Source organism: Branchiostoma lanceolatum, chromosome 13 (assembly GCF_035083965.1).
Source record: "Branchiostoma lanceolatum isolate klBraLanc5 chromosome 13, klBraLanc5.hap2, whole genome shotgun sequence".
NCBI lineage: Eukaryota > Metazoa > Chordata > Leptocardii > Amphioxiformes > Branchiostomatidae > Branchiostoma > Branchiostoma lanceolatum.
In genome coordinates this window covers 16,528,598-16,556,482 of record NC_089734.1, presented here as the reverse complement: position 1 = coordinate 16,556,482, position 27,885 = coordinate 16,528,598, and the positions used below count along the sequence as shown (strand labels likewise).

The following is a 27,885-nucleotide window of genomic DNA, read 5'->3' as shown; positions in this document are numbered from 1 at the left end:
TAATTGATTTATGATACATTTACATGTAAGTCATGCTGACAAAACCAGGACCACCTCCAGGAAAAAGGCCACTGTGCATGCACAGCCCTAACCATGCATTTTGGTGGAACAAAGTTTAATCTTAATAGTACAGCTATATGTCAAAATCTTGAGATAGACATTTAACAATATAGAATGTAACACATCTTATCTTCAGACCTGCAAATACATGTTTTCTATTAAAACAATTTCATATTTATATTCTGTTTTATTTTAGAAAGAAAACTCAGGAAAATCCCACTGGCAGAGAAAAATATGTCAACAATTTCGTGACACACCCACCCCGCACACCTACGAGTATGAGTATGGTCCAGACCAATGAGTTGCAGCATGAAGGTGCTGATGCAAGCTTACCAGCCACAATGGCTCATGGCCAAGGTAAGCACAAATTTGACCTGGTCCTGAACTGGATAACAAAGTTCTTTGTACACTACCGTTTCAAATAGTGGTTCATACCTGATATTTCAGTGACCACCTGTCGTCTTTCTCCGAGCAATATTAACTGCTTTTTACCTAGCACTTGAAGTATGGGGCCAAAACATGACTGAGTCTATATCCCTCCTCATCACAGTTGACTAGAGTAGAATTGTGTACATTTTGTTTGCTGAACTGCTTGTGGCTATCTGTAAAATGCCTCATATTACACTTTGCAGTGAGGTTCATATTTTATCCAATCTCTTTTTTGATGAAATGAGAAGTATGCAGAACAAAACTTTTTTATTTGAACATTGTTAATATCTGAAATTTGAGGATAGTGCATGTTATAGTTGTTATAAAATGCTGACTATCTAAAAAGTTTTACTGATGTTTCAGCTTCAGAACCGGCACGGATATCAGAAGCACAGAGAGCAAGAATGGAGCAGAACCAACAACGTGCCTTAGAACGGAGACAAGCGAGGCTTTCCAGAAAACCCTATGCTGACGCTTCAGACAGAATCAAGGGGCCTAGGTACATTAATGTAATTGTCCTTCACTACAACAAACTTAATGTTTTGTATGTCATTGCCAATATATTTGGACTGAAACATGGCGGGCTTTCCATTGATACATGTATGTCTAGAGTAAGAAATTTGAAACAAATTTCCATCAATCTGTGAGAGCTTGGTCACCTTTTTTTGCATTTGGTCCATGTCTTTGCTCTTACCTTCCATCGATGCATCGATCCTTCCTTTAATGGTACTTGGTTCAACACTGTGTCACACACCATGAAGACCTTATATGGCAAGTGAGCAAGAAAGGCCAGGCAGCCTTGATTTGCATGACTCATGCTAGTTTGCGACCGCATGTAACCGCTACAACTGTTTGGAAATATAAATTTTCTGATGGAAAAGCTGAAGACACATTACACTTTAATAGGAGGATTTTGGGGTGCCAAGACAACATTGTGCTGTGCTGAGATGAGGCAAGGCAACAAGCAAGGCAACAATGCAATAATTATTGGATCTTGAACCAAATTCGTTGCGTCCATGCCGCTTGCATTGCCATGCTTCCATTGTGGTTTCGGACTTCAGTATGCTGAAAAATGGCCACATTACATCTATGCCACAAAATTGCACAAGAAAAAACTGATTTTGTAAAAAAAAAGACCAAAAATCGACATAGATAAACCATGTACTTGTACTGAGGTTAAAGCATATAATGTACCATCAAAATTAGTCTAGCTACAAGTTATTTCAACCAGTTACGTCCTAGGACTCCGCTTGTCGCTTGAGATCAGAAAGACCCCACATCGACACCACGAGTGGAATTTTTTTTCTTTTTAAATAACCATTTAATATATGCAAGGCCTTTATCTTATGAACAGGATCCGGCCTTCAAAATTTGCTGCTCATTGTAATGGAAAATACCGTGCAACGGATGCTTGTGTAACGTAACGCAAACACCGCATGTAAAATCGTACTGAACCAAATGTTGCTGTAGAATCAGATAAAGTAACTGCAGTTGAACATAATTCTACATGTAAATGAACCAGATATTGTCTGAAGTGTTGCCGACTATTAAGAAGGTTCCAGAATCCGGCGGCGCGGCTCCTATGCGTGGTAAGATGATTCCCGCAAAACACTTGCCACTAAACTACTATTCCCAATGTAAACAGAGGCTCTTGATATTGTTTGCATAAAAATTAGGATTTTCAAACTCCAGAAGGGCGTCGGATCAGGGACATTATATAGGGATACTCCACCAAAAACAGTGATCCTTTGTTACACTTACATGTACAGTAGCAAATGCTCCTTTATTCAGACTTCAGATGTTCAAATATGGTAATTTTCATGAATTTTAGCAAAATTATCCAGGAAAATTAGGAAGAAATGTTGTGAATGTGGAAACCAGACTTAATATAGAGATGAGGTAGCTGTTAATTGGTTTTGAATACTTGTTTGACATTTGCTAGTAATTTTAGATGGAATCTTGCCACAGGCATACTAGTAGCTGTTATGAACTTCTATTTGACTTAATTACCATCATTAGTGCTGATGATTCAATGGTGCTTTTTAAAATTGTATGTTTATTGCGTGTCATGTACATAATTACATTGATAGCTTTTGAAATGAACTTATTGTACATTATTTTAAAATAAAGTACAAGTTGTAAGCCAAGACGAGCTTAGGATAAGTGCCGTAACTTCACAATTTCTTTCCCCAATCTGCCTTCCTCTATTATAGTATTAAAACGGTACTCCTTTCCCAAAATGACAATTTTTCTCAGACTCAACAGCCTTTAAGTGACTTTCTTTGGCAGATTTTACTTCGATAACAGGACAGGAAAAGACATTTCACACTCATAAACCTAGACAAAACGGCAACTTTTTTGAAAAGCACTGTCTTGTTTTATTGCTGTGGGAATTGGCCTGTGTGACTCTTTGTAAGTTACATTGTAATCCCACTATTACTAGAATGATGAAGAATATGGGCTGCATCACAAATATTGAATGAATTAATTAATTAATGAATTTTTTTTACGTGTCCTGCGACTTTAAATAGTCGCCCAGCCCATTCGGACTCGTAGGACACCGAATTGAATGGTATTTCATGAACTTGACATAGGATAATGTTGGTAGAGGTATAGTAGTAAATCATGATAATCAAAGATAAATTATAATGATGATAATGATAATGATACTAGATAACACAACATAATATGAATATATTACAGGGACAGCACTTCCTCAAGGCAAACACCTGCCCAAGTTGAAGGATTGCAGAGTGTCCTCATGACTCAGACACCAGTTCAAGGAAGCGGTAAGTCTTAGTGTAATAATGCTGAACAATTAGGATCACTTGACTACTACTAGTACTAGCAGCTACTAATTTGCACTTTGACTGCAACCCTTTCACCTGAAACAACTGTGTCTGTAATCGCACTCATTATGACATTCTAAATATGCAAATTTACAGGTTGTTTCAACCAACCAGCATGGAGACTGTGATTTCACATGAAAACACCTTTATTGTTCGACAAGGCCTCTGTTACTAGTTTAGCGACAGATCATGGGAATTTTATACTTGTGACATGTGTAAGCTAGTTAAAGGTGAACATCAACATATTGCTTAGATTCTGTTAATGTGTGTTCTGTGCATGAAACCTTTTGTTCTGACTATGAGACATTCTTAAACTGAGTACTTATCCTTTCTCTTCACAGAAGAACATCATTCACCATATATAAACCTTGTGATGCAGATTCGTGCACAGGTGGTAGACAGTGCAGAAACCTTTCAGGTCCAGGATGTTGAAAGCATTGCCTCTGTAATAGAAAGACTGCTCACTTATGACATTACCGACCCTGTAACTCTCTGTATGCTGCAAAAGACAACAGCTAATATTAGAACTATCGATGACCTACTTCGAATTGACAAAGCAATCCAGAAGATGGAGAAATTTGAAGGAATACGTGTTGTTGATTATAGTTTCGGCAGCCTTGTGTTCAACTTACATTGTACGAAGATAGATGGGATTCTTCAGCTGTGGCTCATGTACAAGAGAGGGGAACTGGACAATCTGCTGCACAGTAGCTTAGTAACGGAGGATGCCTTACAGCACCTTGGTGCAGAGAGAATCATTGTAGAGTCAACTATTGATATCGAAGACATCAAGAAGATCCTTGAAATACCTTCTGGACCCACATGTTGCACATGGTAAGAGCAGTCATTCTACTGATGAAAATATGACAAAGCTATGATTACATCAGCTATAATGCAGTAGAATTGGTAAATTGTATATAATAATCAAATATAAGATACAGATCAAATATAGACCAGTCAATACTCATAGAAAAATACTCTGATATATATTACATGTATTTTGATTAATTACTATCATACTGAATGGTATCAATGTATTGTCAATATCCCATTCAATGCTCAGAAGGATCCATGCCCAAGCAAACTCAAGAGTACCCCATTTATCAACCACCGACACGCACAAGGACACTACTGCAGGTACTCCATCTGGATGACAGAGAACTGCCAAAGTACAGTCAGAAAAGCCACGCCCTCCAGGGAACTCAACAGAAAGAGAACACCATGGATGCAACGACGTCAAGCTCTGATAGTCTGTCTCTAGCAGGTATTTAGAAATATTAGCAATCTTTAAAGAAAGTCACCAAGGTTAAAGACTGCTGTGCCTATCCTGCTGAGCCAAAGAATTGTGCTCTCCATGTTCTTAATGTGGACTCTAAAGCAAGCCATATTTCCATGCCCTGGTAAGAAATATGGTGGCCATTTGGAATGTTGAAAATGTGAAGTTCGCTGCCTTTTTCACTTATCAAGGGCCTGTTGCATCTCCATTGACAATCCACATTTTGGTCTATTTAAGCCCAGTCTGGTTCTCAGCCATCTATGATGTTGGTCAGCACATTGTTGTACATGTGTATGAGGAATATCTGACAATTTATAATAAATCTACAAAAAAAACTTCTGATGATTCAGACAAACTTTAATGCAGTCTGGTAGTAGTATAGCAAGAATGTACATGTATATCAAATACACGTAGTTCATGGAGCCATGATTCTGTTTTTAAAATTAATACGGTCAAGATTAATTTATTTCAACTTCTGTCTGTAGGAAGAAATGAAGATGAAGTGAGCAATCTTTTGCAGGGTGGTAAGTACAGGTTTTCTTTAAAATAGTGAAATTTTGTCTTAAATCACATAGAGTCAATTCCATGTCACCGAGAGGGTTTTCAGGTAATATTGCTAATGAGTTCAAACAATTTTAGATAAAAGACTATTCCAGTCAAAATAGTTCTAAATTGTTCAAGCAATCAAGAATGAAAGTTTGAACATGTTTGAACTTATTTATATATGTTGGAACTATTTGGAAAGTAATTGCACAAATATCTCTTTATTTAGAACAATTTTCAAACATCTATGTGATTGTTTCACTGTTCGAACATGTTGGAACAATTTGCATCATTTTTCAAATGGTAGATTTGGGTTATTGCCCCCATAAAAGTAGGTGCTAATCACACTCTATTGTCTGCCTCTGTATATTTTTAGATTTCACGTCTAGACTGTTGTCTTGAGGTGTCTATGCATGGCACCCAGGCCTAATCCCCTATACTTTGAAGGGATGTGTGAATTGCCCTGTTCCCATCCCACTGACCCAGTTATACCTTGTTGTTATAATGTTGGAACATGTAGGAACAAATGATCAACCTATTTTCCAACAGTTTCAAAAATAATACAAATAACATGTGCAATGTTAGAAATCTGTCTAACATGTTGGAACACAGCAGAAACTATTTAGAACATCAAATGAATGTTGGAAATTGTTCTAAACAGTAACTTATCTCCCTTAGATTGTTACAAAGGTTTTGCAAATGTTAGAACAAAAGGCAACAAACACCCTCTCGGTAATGTGGAATTGACTCTACTGTACTCACTGTGGTTAATAACACACTTATTGTTCGGTAAAGGAATTAGGTCATGGAACTATCATTAACAGTTATATTGTGTTTTACTTAGTATAATCAAGATTCTTGATTTTATCTGGATATCTATCTATAGCCGCTATAATGGCCCTTCAGCGTAACACACCAGATTTTTATCAGTATCCCTAAATAAATTTGACTATATATGTTTTTTTACAATTCTTTACAGCAATTGCTCTAGCAGGTGAGACAAAGACTTTTTATGAATAAGACAATTGTCACTGGAATATAAAATGTAGAGTGTTCCTGTACATATATAAATTTAATATATAAAGGCACATGTCATTTATGAAATGCCATTTTCAAAACATAACATGTACCCAAAGGATCACATACCAAAATAATAATATTATAAAAAGTGTCAGATAGAATTATGCGATACATGTACAATTTTTGCGTATTTTGAAATGCATGAAAATTATTTCTGAACACTTACTGTACATGCACCTCAAAATGAAGTTAACCATGTCTTGTTTTTTTACAATGACCTTACAGCAACAGCTTTCACAATAACAGGTAAGGCAGATCCCTTTGGAGTAAAATTATGACTGTCGTTGGAACATTATTCAGTGCGTATGTTAAAATGAACTGCTAACATGTCATTGAATATTGTCATTTCTAAAACATATGCCAATACTTACGTACAAGACCATGCATATTATGAAAGCATCAAATATCTTTACGGTTTTATCTGAACACTTAATAAATGTTGTTCATATTCTTTTGTCTTTCAGCTGCAGCAGCAGCTACTTTAGCAGTAATAACAGGCAAGTTATGTATGGGCATTCATGAACATCTGAAAAATACCTGGCAATTTTCATATTTCCTAATTGTTGCCAAATGCATGTCTGACTCTTATATCCTCTCTTTTCACAGCTGCAATCAGGAGCTTTGGTAAAGACAGTTTGTTCCCAATCAGGATGATAGTTGATGTAAATTGTAGGAAGACCTGGTCTAGATAAAACTTTTATATCATTTCTGTTTTCAACATTTGTGCATTCACAGTAGCAGGTGCACGAAGCAGATATAGAATATTTGTATTGTTGTGTACGTTTGTATGTAACCTGATAAATCTGACCATCTTCTTTTTTTTACTTTTCCAACCTCTAGAAATTCTCCGGGCAGGTATGTTACTTCATCTTTATTTTTACCAGAAAAGTTATGTTTTTGTGAGAATGGTTTCTTTTCGTCACCATTATGATACATGTATTTAATTTGGTATGATATAAGTGTAGATGAAGAATTCGATTTTTGTTGGATAATTGAAAAATTTAGAGCCATAGTATAACTTCGAAAATGTAATATGATTTTCTTTTTTCTAGGAATGGTTAGTAATCCAGCAGAATTGGATTCAGAATATTATGATTATAATAATATCTATAGTGGTAACCGACGATCATTTCACATAAATGATGTAATTCAAGGCCTGATTTGCACAATTGAAGAGAAGATTCAATAATCTTTGCCTAGATAAGACTTCAATGCATTACACAGCATGACTGTGTACTTTGGCTGGTAAAGATACAATCTGTGCAAATGAGTTAGCTATTTGAATAATAGATAATTTTTACCATGCATCAATTTGATTTGTGTACATTGCCTGATTTGTACTTCCTTGATTTGAGAATCTCCTTTTTTGTAAGATCATTGTTTTTTGTCTATGTATTTTTCTTCCCACAACCTTAATTTGTGTCTACATTTTGTAATGTGTTGTGTGTAGCAGGAAACGTTCCTAGACAATGGGAAGGAAGACCTGATGAAAGTGCTGATGAGAGTCCTGATGAAAGTCCTGATGAAAGTCCTGACGGTAAGTCTGTATAATGTCTTCTCTCAAATAGGGCCGAAAATTATAGGACAAATTCGATTTTGATTTCGTAGTAGATTTCTACGGTTCTGTGGCAAAACGTCAGAATCTGTTTTCCAAATCTCGTTAAAAGTGTTGTAGGTTTTGGGTCCACATTTGCATAATCAATGAAATATCATTATAAAATAATGATAGCCACCAGAGCTAAGACAGGAGACAACGGTCGTGAAAACGGCTACAAGATATTCATCTTAATAAACTGCATAACATTTTATTGAATGCAGTTTACATGTTTTAGATACCCTTTGACAGCAAGACTCAATCAGTCTAAGAATTTTCTGCTATGATCTGCTTTGTGTTCATTGGTTTCAGTCAGGATACATGGTTAACTTTACATTTGTAAATGCCCTGCTTTTAGTCAGACTGTGAAAAATTAATGCCTTTCAGTACCGATTACATTGCGTACGATGTGCTGCCATTTTAATATAAGTTTAAAGTTTGAAGCATGCCCATAATAATCCCTTTCTTCGCTTGTTTGTTTCAGAATCATCAGAATATTCTGATGACTAGCATGTGGAGATACGAAAGGAGAGCAAGAATACCACATGTGCATCAGGATGGTCTAACGAGACAAGATAACCAAAGTGGAACAATCTCCGGTCTTTTAGGCTGGGGCCATCTTTATTATTTTATACTTGCTCCGAAACTTATGCAAACTCCATGAAATATTCTCATAATACAAATGACTTCCACATCTACATAAGCTATGCTTGGTTATCTACAACTGTCAACTTAAACTAAGTGACACATCTCACAACGTCGACATTCCGATCCTTTACCATTGGTACTTTGCGTTAAGTTATGTAAAATAGGGATTTACTTGGCAATGCATAGTTGACATCTGAAGTGTTCCATCTGCCATAAATTACAGATGTGACATGTATCTGAGTCCGCTTGTACAAAACATCCAGATTGTAGGATTTTATCAATAGATATTCAACTTGAGTCTAAATTTGCATGATTTGCATCTCTGTCTAAGCTACCTGCATACCAAATTTCGCATAATCCGTTATTCCTTTGTTCAGTTATCCTCCTTGGAACATGTTCACAAAAGTGCCCTTGCGGTTCTAGAGCAACCTGCTAGAAGGACGAAATCTACACCATTTTCCCTTACATCAAAAGCTATTTGCCACCAAAAAATCAAGAACATGGTATAAAAAACAATTTGGTATAACTGGAAGTTCTGCTGCAGTACCAAGGTCACTCGCCAAAGTTGACCGTTGCCATCGTCTTCTCAACCGCTACCTACACACCAACTCTCATCACAATACACTAAGAGGTGATTTAGTTATGCTAATTAGAAAATCCACAGACATTCACTTTATCCTAAATTGTCCACGATATCATGATAAACGCCCAAAGCTGTTCAACCTTCTTTTCGCTTGTTCAACAGAATTTGATACATAACATTCTATAGATAAATTCAAATACATTCTAGAAGGAGACAACCCTTACTGTGCAAAAATAGGTTATTATATCAAATAGACTAAGTGTTAAGATCTTAGAACTAGAAGTGTAAGTGATACGTTAAACTCGACATGTTGAAGTATTCATATACTTGTACTTGATAGGTTAATCATTTTGTATACCATTGTTGTTTGATTCATATACTTGTACTTAATAGGTTAATCATTTTGTATACCATTGTTGTTTGCATGTTTAGTTGTAGAAGACCTTACGAAAGTCGCTGTACTTTTGTCGTGTCAATAAAGATTTCGACTTTAAAGTTTTACAATGTCATGGTGTTTCCTTTAAGATATGTGCTGGATCTTGTACCATGTTGATTTGATTAAATGCAAGACTTTTGAGAGCGATCCACCAACAAAAAGGGGTGATCATGATAATTGACGAAGGAAAAATACAAGCTTCTCAATAACGTATATTGGTCATTATTAAAACAAAGGACATCAAGGTCAATAGACGTTTTTTCCCTTTGGCAACGTTGTCTGAAAATAAGGCCTGGATGTGCTCACCAACTCAGGTAGATATAACGTAACTTTGTAGTAATTTCCGCAATGATTTCATAAGAAAGCACGCGGTGTGTAAGCGTCCACTTGGACGGCCAATGGAAAGTTGGAATTACAGCATGCAAGGGACAATAAAAAGAATACATGTAGAACTGACCTATGTTGGGAATTATGTAACAAGAACATGTAAGAAGAAGCTAATCTTTATGATTAATATTGGCCTTTTTAGATGAAAATATGCTAATATCAACTGCTTATAAGAAATCAATAACGAGAACTATCTATTCTAGAATTCAAGGTTGGATAACATATACTCGGAATATACTAGTAGTAGTCAAAGTTATTGACTGTCAAAGTTATTTGTATGAAAATTGTATTTTAGAATTTCAAATCGTCTTATTTTCCCCCAATAGCAACGTTTACTTTGTAGCGAGGTCGACCGATATGTTACGAGTGCCGTCAGGATTTTAAAAAGGCCGTCATAGCGGCGTGGAAATGTACGGCACTGGGCCGCAAAAAAGCGAATTACGAGCAAAAATACCCGGGAAATATTGGCAGAAACACCTTAATTTTCAATTTTAGAGGATCCGGGTTAGCAAATAAAGCCCCCATTGTTAAAAAAAGAAAAAGAAAAAAGAAATGTGCCTTCTAAGATAAGAACGTACCGGGTGGATTTTGAGGGAATTACGTTTATTCGAGAGTGATTTTGATTTGTGAATGAGGATTTTTGCGAGATCGAATTTTTTTTTTTCAATTTTGCGAAAAATAGAAGCGCCGATTCCGAGAACCAACAGATTAAGATGGTGTGGCCTAATGGCAAATTACGCTCAGCCTGGTTCAGTTGAGGTTTATTCATGAGGTTTATCATTATCATTATGGTTTGGGGAATATATTTGTACGCTAGTTATCATCATCAGGTTTATCATGAGGTTTATCATGATCATTATGGTTTGGGGAATATATTTGTACGCTATATGTAGTATATCCAACTTTGGCTGGAAGACAGCCTTTTTCCAGCTCCAGCGTGGCATCCGGCAGGGCTGCCCACTCTCCTCTCTCTTATTTAATCTAGTGGTAGAAATACTAGCTCTGAAAGTTCGACATACAGACCAGGTTAAAGGTATTAATGTAAATGTTTATGATTCTGAATATGAATTAAAAATTAGTCAAGTAGCTGACGACACAACACTTTTCTTGTCAGACGACCCATCAATACGTAACGCCCTTCATATTGTTGAAAACTTTAGCAAAGTTGCAGGACCCAAGCAAAATCCTGGAAAATGCGAAGCGTTATGGATTGGATCATTTCATAACCGCAAGGATAAACCCTTCGGTATCTCAAGGCCGGAAACACCCATCAAATCCCTTGGACTACATTTTAGTCTCTCGGAACAGGCATGTGAAACCCTAAATTGGGAGAAACGGATAAATAAAACTGATTATTTGTTTCAAAGATGGCAGAAACGTAAACTAACCCTTTTTGGAAAATGTCTTGTCATAAAAAATTTAGGTTTAGCACAAGTTATTTACAACATGTCTATGATCTCGACTCCTAATTGGGTCCTTAAGAAAATTGAAAAATTAACCTTCTCATTCCTTTGGGACAACAAGCCTGATAAGATTAAACGTCAAACCCTGTACCGCAATTACACAGAAGGAGGGATTAAAATAATTGACATATATTTAAAATGTAAAAGTTTACAAACAGCGTGGGTTAAGAGACTAATACAGACAGATCAAAAATATATACGACGATGGCAAGTAATACCCCTACATTTTATTGCAAAACTTGGAAAACACTTTAACTTTTTCAGAGGTAACTTAAATGCTGAAAGAGATGCCCTACCCCTGACGAATTTCCCACCCTTTATAGGGAAGTAGTCCTGGCCTGGCAGGGACTTGGTGGAGGGAAGGCGGATCCTGTTAAAGTAAATAATGATAGGTTTTGGTTAAACAAAAACTTCAAGATGAAAATATGCAAGGAAGATCATATGATCTGGATCAACTTAAGTAAAACACCAATTGTAAAACTTAATAGCAAATATCTGTACTTCCTATATCTTGCCAAAACTCATACGATACCCACTTCCCAAGCTTATTGGGAAAAGTTTTTTTCTGATATAGTTATAGATTGGAAGAACATCTGGAAAACACTGTCACAGAACAAAGTATTAGGTACAAAGATAATAGAATTTAATTATAAACTATTACATAATATTGTGCCGTGTGGTAAACGTCTACACACTTGGAAGAAGTTGTCACCACTGTGTAGTATCTGCAACGAAATAGAGGATTATGAACACATGTTCATCAAATGCAAACGAGTAGAAGACTTCTGGGGAGACTTCACAACTCTCCTCAGAAAGGCTAATTTGCGGACATTTAATATTACGCTTAGAACAATTATTTTTGGGATACCCACTTGTAATAACTTGTCTATACCAAACCTACTTTTAAGCATAGCGAAGTACGCAATATTTAAGAACTGGTGCTACAACAAAGACAGAAATAACACATCCAAACCCATGTATATTTTCCTATCAGACCTTAATGATGCTATCATGTACTGCAATATCCCTGAATTTCAATCTCTTGAAGATGTGCTATAGAAGACATAGTGCTAAGGTCCTTAGTATGTTGCTAAGCACTGTTGTGAACAGTAGCTTTGTTACCGCTGTTATAGTACTTGAAACGTCGAATATGTAACCTGACTGCCAATTTGAACTTACTTATGAAGAAACAAAACTACCTAGTGTAAGCGCCTCCATGCGGAGAAGACAAATAGTACATCGAACGTTGAATAGACCAAGGATATAACCTCCTTGAATAGACAAAGTGCGAAATATACCTGTGTCTGGACGTTTAGATGTTAATACGCATGATTTTGCCATATAATTACTGGTTAGACATGACTTACTTGATACAACTTACATCTGTTAGGATGCATCGAACGTTAAATAGACATAGTGCGAAAATAGACATGTATTTATTTTGTTTACTTACTTGTGATACAACTTATATTTGTTATGAACCGAACTGACTTTGAAATTTGAAAACGCTGTATGTTAATGCTGATCTGAGAATAAAGTCCGACTCGCCACCTCCAAGTGGGGCCCCCTGGGTAACGCCAACGGCAGCGGCAAACATCCCGAATCCGGAACACGCCACAACATCGGCCTGGGACGGAGGAAGGTTAGGCGTAGGGTTAGCTTCCCGACCCTGTAAAACGTTTCGATGGAAACAACCTGCTACTGAAACCCTAGGAAGTATACCGAAATCTGGTGACAGGAATGACGCTATCCAGAGGGGTAGAATGACGGCTGGAGGCCAAAGTCGAGAGAACGCCTTCAACTTGAAAGCAGATATCTTGTCACCCAAACACCACATCCGCGTAGGATGCTGGAATGTAAGAACTCTTTTTCAAACTGGAAAAATAGCGCAGGCAGTGAAAGAAATGAATGAGTTTAAGCTGTCAATACTTGGAGTCACAGAGGCTCGATGGTCTAAATCGGGGAAACAATCGCTCAACACAGGAGAAGTCATCATATGGTCCGGTAGAGAAGATGGTAAACATCAAGAAGGGGTCGCTCTCATTGTTAGCAAGGAGTACAAGGACACAATAATTCAATGGAAACCTATAAATGAAAGACTTCTGTATGTGAGGCTCAACTCAAAGTACACAAAGTTATCAGTGGTAGTTGCATATGCACCGATAAATGACGCAGAAGGAGAAGAGAAAGACCAGTTTTACAGTACAGTACAAGGAGTTCTACAGGACATACCTGGGCATGACATGTTAATGCTGATGGGTGATTTTAATGCCAGAGTCGGGAGCGACAACACAAACAGAGAGAAACACATGGGTAGACACGGTTTAGGCAGTATCACAGACAATGGTGAGCGCCTGATTGACACATGTGAAGAATTCGACCTGGCCATCGGCGGCACACTGTTCGAACACAAAAACATTCACAAACTCACCTGGACATCACCAGATGGGAAAACAGAGAGCCAAATAGACCACGTCATGATAAACAATAAATGGAAGCGATCCCTGCAGGATGTACGTGTAATGAGAAGTGCTGATGTAGGAAGCGACCATAAACTCATTGTGGCTAAAATCAGTCTTAAGCTGAGGAAAACAAAATTTGGAAAAAACAGAGGTAGGCGCTTCAATGTGGACCAACTGCAGGACATAAAAATGAAAAAAGACTTCAGTATTGCTGTGAAAAACCGTTTCTCTGTTCTCCAAGACGGAGAAGTGATGACCATCCATAACTTTAATGAAGCCATGACACACGCGGCAAAAGAAATTGTTGGATATAAAAAACATGACAAGTCACCATGGCTGTCGGGGGATACCTGGCACCTAATCGAGGAGAGAAAACAAACACAGAAGAAGCTCCTTAGCTCAAAGTCACCAAGACTCAAAGAAAGGCTTAGAAAGCAGTATAGTGAGAAAGATAAAGAAGTAAAAAAGGCAGCAAGAAAAGATAAGAGACAATACACAGAAAGGCTTGCTAAAGATGCGGAGATAGCTGCACAGAGGAAGGACATGAAAACCATTTATAAGATAACACGTAGACTGTGCGGACATAACTCCACAAATCAAGACCTTCCAGTACATACCCCCGATGGAACTACCATCACAGAAGAAAAGGCAAAACTTGAAAGATGGAGAGACCACTTTAAAGAAATCCTGAATCGTCCACAGCCACAGACACTCCCAAACATCACAGAGGCAGAAAAAGACCTTGATATAAACTTGAATAACATCACGGTGTGGGAGGTGAAAGAAGCAATAAGTAAACTTAAAAATGACAAAGCTCCGGGAGATGACGGGATCTGCCCAGAAATGCTAAAAGCAGAGGACCAAGTAACCCCTAGAATCCTCAGGGACATCTTCCAGGAAATATGGGATAGTGAAACAATACCTGACGACTGGAAAACTGGTCTAATAGTTAAAATACCCAAGAAAGGAAATTTACAAAACTGTAACAACTGGAGGGGCATCACCCTGTTATCACTTACCTGCAAAGTCTTCAGTCGTATCATTCTCCGCCGCATTTCAGCTGCTGTAGATGCCATTTTGAGAACTGAACAGGCTGGCTTTAGGAAGGGCCGCTCATGCACCGACCATATATTTGTATTAAGGCAGATACTAGAACAGACACAGGAATGGAACAGTGCCCTCTATGTGGTTTTTATAGACTTTGAGAAAGCTTTTGATAGCTTAAATCGTGACTCTTTATGGAAGATCCTCAGACACTATGGCCTCCCTGTGAAAATTGTTAATATCATCAAGTCCCTGTATGAAAACTTTATTTGCAAAGTCATACACAACAACACGCTAACTGACCCCTTTGATATAAACACTGGAGTCAAACAAGGATGCATACTGTCACCACTTCTCTTTTCCCTTGCAATAGACTGGTAAATGAGAAACACCTTACAAGATAAAAGAAGAGGAATCCAGTGGACAATAAACTCAGTACTTGAAGATCTCGATTATGCAGACGATATCGGACTTCTTGCTAGTAGGCACGCAGATGCGCAAGGAAAAACAGAAAAGCTCAGCAGTACATCCAACACTATTGGCCTCAAAATAAACGAGGGAAAGACCAAGGTATTGCGGAAAAACACTACAAATACCAACCCTATTAAGATAAACGAAGGACCCTTGGAAGAAGTCAAAGAATTTACTTATTTAGGTAGTAAATTAACTAGTGATGGTGACTGCACAGAAGAGGTAGACACAAGAATCAGCAAAGCCAACCAATCGTTCGCAATCTTACGACCAGTGTGGAAAAGCACCAGCATACACATCAGCACCAAAGTCAAGATCTACAGAAGTAATGTGCTGAGTGTACTGTTGTACGGAGCGGAGTGCTGGAAAGAGACAGCTCGTATCAAACAAAAACTGAATGTCTTCCAAAATAAGTGCTTGCGCAGGATTCTGAAAATTTTCTGGCCAAACACCATATCAAACAAAAGCCTTCACCAAATAACGGGTCTCATCCCAGTAGACAAGGAAATTGCAGTGCGCAGATGGAGATGGCTAGGACATGTTTGCCGAAGGCCACAAAATTGCCTAACAAGAGTAGCTCTTAGATGGTCACCGCAGGGTAAAAGATCAAGAGGAAGACCAAGGGAGACATGGAGACGTTGTATGGAGAGAGAACTCAAGAGAAGAGGCCTCTCCCTAAACGAAGCCCCCAGCCTTGCGGCTGACCGTCAAAGATGGAGGGATTTCCTAGAGCCTCAAGAGCCACTAGGCCCAGAAGAGGACTGAGTGAGTGAGTGAGAATAAAGTGACTTCAGTCAAAAAAAAAAAAAAAAAGATAACCAGCAGGCTGTTTTTAGGCGATCTAGATCTTGTTGTACCATATAGGTTTCGTATTGAAGACTAACTTTATGTACTACCTATAATATGATGCAGGATTGAAGTAGTCACATTGATGCATGCGTGCAGTGTTCGAAGGCCTTTTATACTTACTATAGTGTGATTAAATGATTACTCTTCATCTATGGTACCTTTTCAATCTGTTACTTTTCTCCAACTCAGCTCGCCGAGACTGAAACCCCAGGAATGGACGAAAGAGAAGGTCCACAAGGCCCGTCCGGTCCACAAGGACCTCACGGAGAGGTAAACATCAGAAATAAACAAAGAAAGAAGGCACCTTTACAACTTAATACGATGCACAGCTTTGCAACAACTAACGGTCTGCCACGGGCTGGACATTAGATGCCGTTAAGTATATACTTTGAAAATGGACTAAACTCCAGTCAACCGACATCTTTTGCACTACACTCATCCCTCTTTCACTGGGGACGTTGGAGGTTGTAAATTGTTTTTGCTTAATTTTGCTTCATCTGTCCTAACGCCATACGACTCTTTCCTGACGCCGTACGACTTTGTCCCGACGTCACATTCATACCTGTCATTTTTGTTTACAGTGTTCCTGTCCACCTCCTCCAGGTGAGTTGGAGAGTCCGACTATCTCACGGTTCTGATGCTTCACGTGTGCACTCCAACCTAGGCATGTCTACAATGTGTGTGTGTTTGTGAGTGTATATGTAAAAGATTCTTTAATGTTATAATCTTTTACATGTAGACAATTTTAATCTTTTATGTAAACATGTCACATCTTGGTAAATGTAAACAAGCTGACAATTCGGCCAGGTTGTCGTTTTTCTGAGATTTAAAAAATTGAAGAAACCATTCTACTTATTTGCATAATTAAGGTGAAAACACTATAATTCCATGGTGGTAAATAACGGGGACTTCATGCTTTTTGGCGTTAAGAAGTTAAGTAAGGTGAATATCGTTAGACCTAAATCGTACAAACTTGGCTCTCCTTTGCACAGGTTATCATGCAATAATGCTCGAGAAACTTTCATACATTTGTACTCTGAACACCTTATTATGGTACTGATGTAGATTATAGTCTATCCCTTCCACACGCAGGAATTAAGTACACCAGCCTGGGCTGCTGGAAGGACGAGTCCAACCGCACCATGCAAAAAGTCGAGAAGACAGACCCACGCCTAGATGGCAAGTTCTGGCGTAGAACAAATCCCATTCAAAAGTGTTACCAGGTGGCACTTTCTCGTGGCTTCACTTTGTTCGCTGTCCGAAACGGGCAGTGCTTCGGGGCTCCTGGTGGAAACAACTACAAGAAGTACGGACCCTCCACAGCCTGTAAGCCGAGCGGCGAAGGCGGGCCTTGGGTAAATGAGGTCTACAAGATAGGTCAGAATCTAAGTTATTATGCAAATTAGTCCTAACTTACATAATCGATGAGCAAACCTTCAATATGCATTGCAGTATGCTTGTGTAGTCAACGACCATTTGAGGACCGGGGCCGCTGGCTTCGGATCTAGGTTAACGGTGGGCTGTTGAAAAACAGTTCCTTGATTTCACTATTTTAGTGTTTAACTTATATATCTCCCCGGTTTATTTGTTGTGGAAGATATTATGTACAGTAGGGTGACCCGGAGTGCTTGAAGGAAAACGCGAAAGCATTTGTGGCGAAAGTCTTGTACCTCACTGAAATTTTGACCATCACAGACTATTGGTGGGAAACAGACGTTTTAATGCTGTTTGTCACTTTTTGACAAGCTTCCACCACTGTCTTTTGTCTAATCTCCAAGCAGATCTACACGGGGCGCGAAAATCGTAAATGCTAGCCAGAGAAGCTCCAGTCAGCCAGAGAAGCTCCGGCCGGCCAGATCTGCTTGGAGATTATCTTTTGTCTACATGCCTGAGATTCTGCTCTACTTGCTGTGAAAACTACACACGAGAACGCCATATAACATGCTGACACTATGTCCACCCACGAGTTTTTTGTGCTGTAGTAAGTTTGGCACCTTTTGAAAGCATGTTGTTATCTCCATGAAAAATGGCATGTTGTTATCGCCATGAAAATGGAGATATAGTTTTGGGTGTGTGTGTGTGTTTGTGTTTGTGTTTCCGCACTACTGTAGTCAGCATAACTCACGAACCTCTTGATGGATTACAATGATATTTGATATGTGGGCGGGTGTTCGAAATTCAAGGTCGACTTTGGGCCCCCTGGTATGTGACATTTGTACTGCAGCAGAACTTCCGTTTTTGTATCTTTTGACCTGGACGTGCTATGGTTTTGCTTGTTGGGTGGTAGATAGCTTGTGATGTAATAGAAAAAGTGGTGTAGGTTTGGGCCCCCTAGCAGCTTGCTCTGGAACTGCAGGTACGTTAGTGTGGAAATCTTCTAAGGAGAATAATTGAACAAAGGAACGACGGATTTCAATGATATTTAGTATGCAGGTAGCTTAGATAGAGATGTACACAATGAAGTGTAAATTATGCTTATTGTGTCTTAATTTGCATAATTAATGAGGAAAATCTTTATTTGATGTGTTTGCCATTATAAGACTCAAATACATGTAACATGTAGTTTATGGCAAGTGGAGCATCAACAAAACCAATTATGCAAATATATTCCTAATTTGCATATGGAAAATGATAGGACTGTTAATATTGCAACATGTGTAAGTCAGATAAAGGTGTTTATGACCAAGCATATATTATGTAAATGTCTAAGTCATTTGCATAAACAGAATAGGACATGGAGATATCTTGAACTCTTGTTTCATTTGGATAATATGAAGCATATCAGTGTGCTGAGGTTTGGCTGTCTTTGCGGCATGACCAATCTTATGTCTCACAGTACCGCTGCATTAACACTTTGCCCTTTGAAGAGAGAAGTCCAACTTGAAATCAGCCATGTTTGAGCTCATTTCCAAAAGGCCTGGTCTTTCGATTGCCGGATGAACTCTCTAAGTTAGTAAATTGTCACAGAGGCTACCACACAAGGGTCGGAGGACCCAAGAGATGATGACGGTGACAACATGGGTAGCTGGAGAGGCGATAGGAAAAAGGTTCAATTTAGAGTAGTTCCCGGCCTTGCCGGAAGTTTAGGCTCATCATCAAGTCGGTGGAAGTTGTTCAGAATCTCCATGCTCATCAGTCTTATTACTGCCTAACCAAACTTCTCAATAGAAATTCAGGTCGACAAGAACAATAATTTCAGATCTTGGGCGGAGTTGTTCGTATTGTCCATATTATATAAATTTTTTATCCCCTAAAACGTTAATACTCTGTACTATAGTCTTGTTTATCCCTACCTAACCTACTGTAGGTAACAATGGGTGAGTACGTATTCTACATCACTTAAATCACTCTTGTAACTTCAGAAACGGTACGTTAGAATAGCCTCAAAAGTCTCAGTCTATCCCAAACATTACATTGACTCTGTCCACTGTTACTTATCGTTTACAGGGGCAGACTGCGCTGAATATAAAGCGTTTGGAGACACGACCAGTGGGGTCTACACACTTGGCGCCTCCCTGGCTGGTGTACAGGTCTACTGTGACATGGATACAGCAGGTAAATATTGTTGGAACACGCATAGGGATCTAACATATACACAGGTGTGTTTTATAAAAGGAAGCTGCGTATTTAGGAGCATTTCTCCAGCCAATTTCTGTTCTGATACAAAACTAGGCAATGGTGTGGTGTTATCTACACTCTTTTACAGTCTGCAACGTAAAAGTGTGTTCTGTCCTTTTCCAAACATGTACAGGAGGTGGCTGGACTGTGATCCAGCGGCGGCAGGACGGGTCGGTTCCTTTCAACAAGAACTGGGAGGAGTACAGACAGGGCTTTGGGAACAAGAACGGGGAATACTGGATTGGGAACGACAACATCCACCTCCTGACCACTCAGAAGAACTTCACCCTACGAGTCGATTTACAGGACTGGGGCAACCAGACGGCTTACGCGGAATACAGCACGTTTAGGTCGGTACTACCCCTTCTAGTGAGAATTCTGGGCAGACATCACTATTTACTGTACTAGTTAGGAAGTCCCATGGAAACATAACATAGTGCAAACGAAGGCCTGAGAAAGTACATGATATGTGTACTCAGTTACATTTTTTTATCTTCCTGATGGCAAGCAAGTAATAAATAAGATAACCTCGAATGCTGGGAAATCCAAGCGCTCCGTCAAGGGTCGACCAAACAACTCACATGTTTCCTTACACCATCTAAAACTTGTGAACAGAACAAATCATTCTCATCAATTGAAGAAAGTTTTACCCTACCTGTTCCTTCTCGCCTGAATTTGTATCACCCTTTATCCTGATGTTCTTGCAAATCGTTAGCTAAATGTTCATTACATAATATGTAATGAACATTTCGCTAAATGAATTTAAAAATTCATTCGTTTATTGTGTGGCTTAGGCGCAAAGGAAAATATTCAAACAGTCCAAAAACAGGTACACATCTAAAACAGAACGAAAATTTCTTCAGCTATGATAAATTATTACGTAATAACAGCACCACTAAACTGCCTAGCCGAGGACGGACAAGCTGACTGTAGTGTCGCCATAACAGACTGAATGATTTCTAACTGATTACCTTTATGGTTTATTGGTCAGAAATTACCCGTGCAATGGCAGCCAGTGCTGAATTGCTGCAGGGTTTACAATCACATAATACACAGATAAACAGATACATATTTGCTCCACACTTGCACTTTGTGGAACTGTCGCAAGGCTGCCATTTGGGCGATTTGGCGACCTTCCCCAACCGAAGTCAGGTACCCATCCACACAATCTACTTTTCCCCCGCAGCTACCATTACTGGCTCTCCCCTTTTCTTGTCGCACCACTGTTTTATTTGCAACAACAATCACTCAGGCCAGAACTACGATTGATTAATGTCCCCATCCAGGGTGTCCTGTGAGTCGGACGGGTACCGCCTGGAAATTGCCGGGCATAACGGCACTGCGGGAGACTCCATGAAACAAAACAACGGACAGAAGTTCTCCACTGTGGACAGGGACAATGATGCCTGGAGCACCCGCAGTTGTTCCCAGAAGTACGGACAGGGCGGCTGGTGGTATAACGGCTGCAGCTGGTCCTACCTCAATGGCCAATACCTGCTCAACGGCCAATACCTGCTCGGCAGCCAATACCTGCTCGAGAGCAACTGTGGGAGCTTCTGTCCAGAGTATGAATGGTGGCAAGGTGTGGTGTGGTACGGCTGGGGAGGCCCTTTTTACTCCATGAAGTCCGTGTCTATGAAAATCAGACCATCATAATTACATTTGCTCTGCTATATCTGATCACACCCAGTTATCCACAAAATACTTCATTCTTCGTGTTCTATACTGCCAGCAAGTAACTCTTGTAGCCACCTTTTGGTTACAGACTTACATCAGAATCAGTAAAAAAATTTAATGTATCAGTGAGTTAGACATTTGTGTTTAGTGATGACCCACAGATAACTGTATATTTTGTGTTCAGATACAGTTGATATGGAGCATGTACAAGTGAGTGAGATAGTGAGTGAGTGAATGGGCGTGAGTGAGTGTGAGTGGATGAGTAGTGTGAGTGTGAATGTGAGATACATGCAGAAACGGAGTGTGAGTGCATGAGTGAGTGGGTGGGTGAATTTGTGTGTGTGCTTGTGTGAGAGTGAATGAGCAGGTAGATGGGTGAGTGAGTGAATGAGTGGGCGGATGAGTGAGTGAGTGAGTGAGTGTGAATGAGTGTGTGAGTGTGAGTGAGTGAGTGTGAGTGAGTGGGTGAGTGGGTGAGTTTATTGAGTTTATTGAGATGCCCTTTAGCCCCTCCAGGGGGCTAACCTTCCAGGGCTCATAAACACTACATATACATCACAAAAATACATACATACACACATAATTACATATTTACATACAGGTACAAGCAGGTAGAATTAAAGGATTGGATTGAGGTCAGAGGTCAGAAACTAATTATGACTGAAACCTTCAGTCGACATATCAGGCAATAAAAACATACCTGCAAAGTATTACAATTGCTACCTATTACAAATCAAACTATTAATCCATCATCAAGTTAAAACCATTAAGTCGCATACAATCGATCCGTCATTTTCTTGAACTGTCTAACATCCGATGCAGTCTTAAATTTGATAGGTAGTGCATTCCACAACATTACAGATCTGTAGCTGAACATCTTCGTTTCACTGTTGTTCTTAGGTTTGGACAGAGAATAGTTGTACACTGATTGCCTAGTAGAGTAGCTATGAGATGCACGAAGTGGTACAAGTGATTTGTAGATCTCATGCGGCTCACCCGTCATAACAATCTTAAAGAATAACTTAAGAATGTTTACGTTAAATCTACTTCTCACTGATAACCAACCAAGTTCAGAGTGCATTTTGGAGATTGGTGTATCAAACGAACATCTTAGGACCAGTCTGCAGGCTTTGTTTTGTATCACTTGTATCTTCTTAGTACATGACTTTGGCACACTAGCCAGTACAGGTGAACAGTAGTGAGTGAGTGACTTAGTGAGTGGGTGTGAGTGAGTGAGTGAGTGAGTGAGTGAGTGAGTGAGTCAATGAATGTGTGTGAGTGATTGGCTGTGAGTGTGAGTGAGTGTTAGTGAGTGACTTAGTGAGTGTGTGAGTGTGAATGGGTGTATGAGTGTGAGTGAGTGAGTGGGTGGGTAAATGAATGAGTGTGAATGATTGGCTGTGAGTGTGAGTGAGTCTGAGTGAATGAGTGAGTGAGAGTGAGTCACTTAGTGAGTGTGTGTGAGTGTGTGAGTGAGTGAGTGGATGGATGTGTTAGTGAGCGAGCAAGCTAGTGACTCGGAGTGTAAGGAGTTATGGATAGTAGAATTCGGCAAAACCAGGGTGAAAAATTGACCTGAAAAGTGAGCCCACAGTAAGGGTAAATTTGGAAGCAGACAATTTTCTAAAACATTGTTTATAAAAATGACCTTACACAAAATTTCTTACACAAAAACACCTTGAAATAGGAAAAGTTTGTCCCTTCCCTGATGCTGATGTGAAAAACATCCTGGTGTTTGGAATTTATTGTTGGACCTGAGATATAGAACAAGGTGGGTGGAAGAACGTGCCGTTGATACTTTGAAATGTTTAACATGACTACATGTACATGACCACCTGTCACCTGGTCATACAATACTGTAAAACAGCAACATCATGTTTGTCAGAAATTCATGAATGTGTCCTCTTTAACAACAAGACCTGTGCTGACAGAGGCACATGGACAGGTTAGTTGGCTAACCAACGTATGTTAACTGCACAGGCTAACCATGTAAACCAACATATGTAAACTGCACAGGCTAACCAATGTATGTAAACTGCACAGGCTTACCAACGTATATAACCTGCACAGGCTAACCAATGTATTATGTAAACCGTACAGGCTAATCAATGTACTATGTAATATACACTGGCTAACCAATGTATTATGTAAACTGTACAGGCTAGCCAATGTATGTAAACTGGAGACCACCTTATCAACAGCTGTTAAGTGATTACAAATACTTGACATATTGTCCTGCAGCAATGTTTCTAATTCTACTCTTATTGATAAACAAATAACGACCGAGTAATACGCAATGTGTGAAGGAATATCACACCGTTGCTGTCATTGTTACTCAACAAAATGTTGTCATATTTTGTATCTAACACCCGAAATGGCAACATTTTTTCATCGGCATTCATGAAGACTTAGAATAAAACTTGCAACCAGAAGTTTTCTATTCTTGTCCTTATCTCATCTCCAGTGTGACAGATTAATGTTGTGTGCGTGGGTGTGGAAAGGTTCGTTATTAGTAATGAGTCAACATCACAAGGGAATGGAAGATGAGACAGACAGACACGGCAAAAACTATTATACCTCCATTTTTCATGAGAGGTGATATTGATAAAATCAGAGTTTGAATGGGCAACATCAACTCTGTGATCAAACAAAAACGCAACATTGAAAAACTGCCACACAGCAGACTGCTACCCTGCAAGCTTCAGTAAGGATCACAGTGACTTTATTTCGCTACAATATCTGGATAGAAATTCTACCGCACTTGCACAAGAGAACTGCAGTTCAAAATAACACCTTCGCACAAAAATCCAAATGTCTGGATAACATGTATTTTAGATGATGTGCTATTTCTTATAATAACCACATCGGCAAAACTCCATGATGATACAGTCTTAGTATATACTAATTTAAGTATATTCATCATTCTTGGCATGATTAGTTGCTTTTTTACATATCCGCATGAATTAGTAGATAACTAAACAGCTCCACTTGCAAAATACACTAACAGACATTTCCACAAAGTTTCATAACCTTAGGGTGCAGGTAAAAGTTTCTAAGGAAACTGAAGCAGCTCCGAATGATATTTCCACATAACTTAAGCACTAGGAATGCACGCAACTCAAGACCCAAACAATCGGAGTCACTTGTCACACATTTAATTGGTCTCGGCAGTTCCACATTTAGGGAATTAAGTAACTACTATTTAGATTTTCCACAGACATCAATCATCAATAAAGGCAAACCAACATTTCTATCAACACGAATTCAAACAAGCCACAATTTCTTACACAAATTCTCACATATAAACAGATGAATTTACTACCTCCCATTCATAGCTGGGAACGTCTTCAAAATTCAACCAATTGTCTTCAAAATCATCAATATTCATTATTCCACAGTAATTAATAGATACCCATGATAGCTTTCCATATTCAGGAGAACTGTTGAATTCACATTTCAATTAAATGAATGAATGATTTATTGCACAACAATTGCATCAGTGACAATGTATGGCAAATTACAGACAACATAGGTAACAATCTAGTTCTATACATGTATAAGAATATACTACTTACTATAATACTATATCCAGTGTGATCTATGGCCATTGCAATATGGAACTAATATAGACTAAGGGTTGAATTAAATATTAGGAAATCTTAATGTACACAGCACAGCACATAATCCAAAAGACAACAAAAAAAAGACTCTGGTCACAAGTTTACAATGAACAACATAAAAAATCTGCTTCTAAACAAACCAGCATGGCAAAAATAACGTTTTCTACCCCCTCTGATTTGACAAAGCATGACATCAGGCACTATACTATCGATCTAACATCGTAATGCATAAGCACAAGGTACTCCTAGTCAGCTTGAAGCTTCGTATTTTAGCTGTTTTTCGATTTTCGAGCACAGCAGTAACTTATTTTTATCTCCATGAAAAATGGAGATATTGTTTTTGGCGTGTTTGTGTGTGTGTGTGTGTGTGTGTGTGTGTGTTTGTGTTTCCGGACTATTGTAGGCAGCATAACTCAATAACCTCTGGATGGATTACGATGATATTTGGTATGTGGGCGGGTGTTGTGAGGCCGAAATTCAAGGTCGATTTTGGGCCCCCTGGTATGTGACCTTGGTACTGCAGCAGAACTTCCGTTTTTGCATCTTTTGACCTGTTCGTGCTGTGGTCTTGATTTTTGGGTGGCAGATACCTTGTGATGTAATTAAGAAATGGTGTAGGTTTGGGCCCCCTAGCAGCTTGCCCTGGAACTGCAGGGGCGTTATTGTGAAAATCTTCTAAGGAGAATAACTGAACAAAGGGACAACGGATTTCCATGATATTTAGTATGCAGGTAGCTTAGACAGAGATGTACACAATGAAGTCCAAATTATGCTAATTGGGAATTAATTTGCATAAATAATGAGGAAAATCTATATTTGCAGTGTTTTCCATTATAAGACTCAAATACTTGTAACATATGTAGTTTATGGAAAGTGGAGCATCAACAAATACCAATTATGCAAATAAATTCCTAATTTGCATAATTAATGCAAAAACACCAAAATCCATCAAATTGGAAAATTATGGGACTGTCAATATTGCAACATGTGTAAGCAAGACAAAGGTGTTCATGATTAAGCATATATTATGAAAATGTGTAAATCATTTGCATGAATAGAATTGTTCATGGAGATATGAGGTAGCGGAACTCTTGTTAAAATTGTTTTTAAAAACGTGTGAAATGAGGAGAGAAACAATGTTTAACGAATTCTTGCTGCAAATAAAGTTATTAGTGAATATGCAGTACCTCAGTCAGATGCTAGGTGGTGCTTTGTGGATTTGAGGGAAAGATGCAGCCTTTGCAGCCTTTGTAAAATAAAAGCCCCTTTAAAACCTTTATCGATTTATCCATTTTAGGTACACATGGATAGTCCATTCAGTTGTTTAGGGACTACTACATGTGTAACTTCAATAAAAAATCTAGTTTCCAACTGCTTCAGCCTTTTTCTTCTTAAATGCACACTTTCAAACCGCAGGGGCTGACTCTCATTGCTTCGCAACTTGACCACCGTAAAGAATATTACCTCCTCCTTGAATTACTGAATATTCGCCATTTCGAGAAGACCGAATTTCCGCAATTTGACGGACGTTTTTCCGCGCGGCGGCCGGGAGCGGTACTTCAGATTTGGCTCTGACGGGGTGGGGGGGTGGGGGGGGTGGTCCTTGTTAATAGGTAATACATGCATGTCATTCTATACAGAACTTTGAGCTGAAAGTCAGGGAACAGTTCCAGATGTCTTCTCTTCACTTAGAACTACCCTTAAGACTTACAAAAAAGAAACACGAATTGACATTAAAAGGGGGCTCTACAGGCGTTGATAGAAGGGCCTACAGCAAAGATTAGGCTTCGGCTTGTTTAGACACTTTAGACATTTTAGTCGTTTTTGTCAATAAGGCGATTGCGCAAAACTGGGAATTTGATGTTTTGATACAAGAGAAATATCCGCTTCGGTAACTCTTTTGCATAAGGCCGGTCTGGGTCCCTGGGACTTCCGGGTTGGGTTTCCTCAGAAGATATGAAATATCTGTCTACACAAGTGGTGAAAAAGACACCTGAGACACAAGGTGGCATCCCAGGGGCATCCTTTACCGCCCGCCTTCTCGTCACATGACAAAATGTCGATTTAAGGCTCTTTTAGTCATTTTTTCCCTACCGGGCTGGGCGTGAAGGTAACCGATATTTTTTTTTTTTCAATGGACAGTCGTTGACTGTTTTATTGCGCCCTCCAGCGCTCACTGTGAGTACTGCAGTGTGACTAGGACTAGATCTCCAACCATACAACAATTTATATAGTGCCTTCAGTAGCTACTGTGTTCGCGATCTGGTCTCTAAACGTCTGAATAAACGGTTTGGAACGCAGCAAAGATGTGCGAGTTAAAGAACTTACCAAGCATCTTAAATCCTGTACTAGAAACGCTATTCAATAATGATATTGCTAGTGTAACGTTCAAATAGTTGAAGCCGCCACCCCCCGGGTGGCGAGTGGTTCGGCCCAGAGAGAGATTCTGTTGTTTTGATGTTGTGTTCCTGATTACAAACCTACTTCCTGGCACACCGGTCTCCTTCGTCTTTGACTACGAGGTCTGGAGTCTTACACTGATGGCAGCGGTGTTCGAACCTTCTCCGTCGATGCACCACTAATCTTACTCGTCCCTGCCGGAAAAATCGCTTCCCGCAGCTCCGTCTGGCCGATGCCCCCTTCCCCCCCGGACCACGTGCGTTCTGTTCTGAAACCTGTACGCTTCCCAGCAGAAGGTAGGCTACTGCCACATTCCCGTTCGTCCGTAGCTTGGGCTATCTCGTCGTATGACGTCGACTAACAATCCGGGGGAGTTTGTCATTGACTCTGAAGTTT

General features: G+C 39.2%; 4 protein-coding genes across 5 annotated transcripts in view; 3 read left to right on the top strand and 1 right to left on the bottom strand.

The window, feature by feature from the left end:
- Positions 1–27,885, bottom strand: part of LOC136447520 (uncharacterized) — a 268,540-nt gene that overhangs the window by 190,196 nt on the left and 50,459 nt on the right. The window lies entirely within an intron of this gene.
- Positions 239–9,557, top strand: LOC136447531 (uncharacterized). Of its 2 annotated transcripts, none has more exons than XM_066446541.1 (13): positions 239–417; positions 853–988; positions 3,193–3,278; positions 3,680–4,172; positions 4,402–4,602; positions 5,100–5,138; positions 6,137–6,151; positions 6,463–6,483; positions 6,702–6,734; positions 6,844–6,861; positions 7,078–7,092; positions 7,691–7,774; positions 8,316–9,557. In XM_066446541.1, the coding sequence occupies exons 5-13, from the start codon at positions 4,410–4,412 to the stop codon at positions 8,339–8,341; spliced, it is 444 nt and encodes a 147-aa protein (XP_066302638.1). In that variant the 5' UTR covers positions 239–417; positions 853–988; positions 3,193–3,278; positions 3,680–4,172; positions 4,402–4,409; the 3' UTR covers positions 8,342–9,557. The 2 variants fall into 2 exon arrangements, with proteins under 2 accessions (XP_066302638.1, XP_066302636.1); XM_066446539.1 differs by having other exon boundaries at positions 7,688–7,774.
- On the top strand, positions 16,369–17,580 carry LOC136447733 (uncharacterized). Its single transcript, XM_066446775.1, has 3 exons — positions 16,369–16,444; positions 16,756–16,777; positions 17,267–17,580. Exons 1-3 carry the CDS (start codon positions 16,388–16,390, stop codon positions 17,578–17,580), a joined length of 393 nt encoding a protein of 130 aa, XP_066302872.1. The 5' UTR covers positions 16,369–16,387.
- On the top strand, positions 19,296–21,885 carry LOC136447529 (angiopoietin-related protein 1-like). Its single transcript, XM_066446537.1, has 3 exons — positions 19,296–19,729; positions 19,926–20,142; positions 21,079–21,885. The coding sequence occupies exons 1-3, from the start codon at positions 19,717–19,719 to the stop codon at positions 21,446–21,448; spliced, it is 600 nt and encodes a 199-aa protein (XP_066302634.1). The 5' UTR covers positions 19,296–19,716; the 3' UTR covers positions 21,449–21,885.

Excerpts from the sequence above, each read along its gene's own strand:
- LOC136447531 (XM_066446539.1), top strand. The coding sequence starts at position 4,410 with ATGCCCAAGCAAACTCAAGAGTACCCCATTTATCAACCACCGACACGC. Across the intron at positions 4,603-5,099 it reads TGATAGTCTGTCTCTAGCAG|GAAGAAATGAAGATGAAGTG; the intron begins GTATTTAGAAAT and ends TTCTGTCTGTAG. Across the intron at positions 6,484-6,701 it reads AACAGCTTTCACAATAACAG|CTGCAGCAGCAGCTACTTTA; the intron begins GTAAGGCAGATC and ends TTTGTCTTTCAG.
- LOC136447733 (XM_066446775.1), top strand. The coding sequence starts at position 16,388 with ATGGACGAAAGAGAAGGTCCACAAGGCCCGTCCGGTCCACAAGGACCT. Across the intron at positions 16,445-16,755 it reads CACAAGGACCTCACGGAGAG|TGTTCCTGTCCACCTCCTCC; the intron begins GTAAACATCAGA and ends TTTTGTTTACAG. Across the intron at positions 16,778-17,266 it reads TTCCTGTCCACCTCCTCCAG|GAATTAAGTACACCAGCCTG; the intron begins GTGAGTTGGAGA and ends TTCCACACGCAG.
- LOC136447529 (XM_066446537.1), top strand. Across the intron at positions 20,143-21,078 it reads GCGGAATACAGCACGTTTAG|GGTGTCCTGTGAGTCGGACG; the intron begins GTCGGTACTACC and ends GTCCCCATCCAG.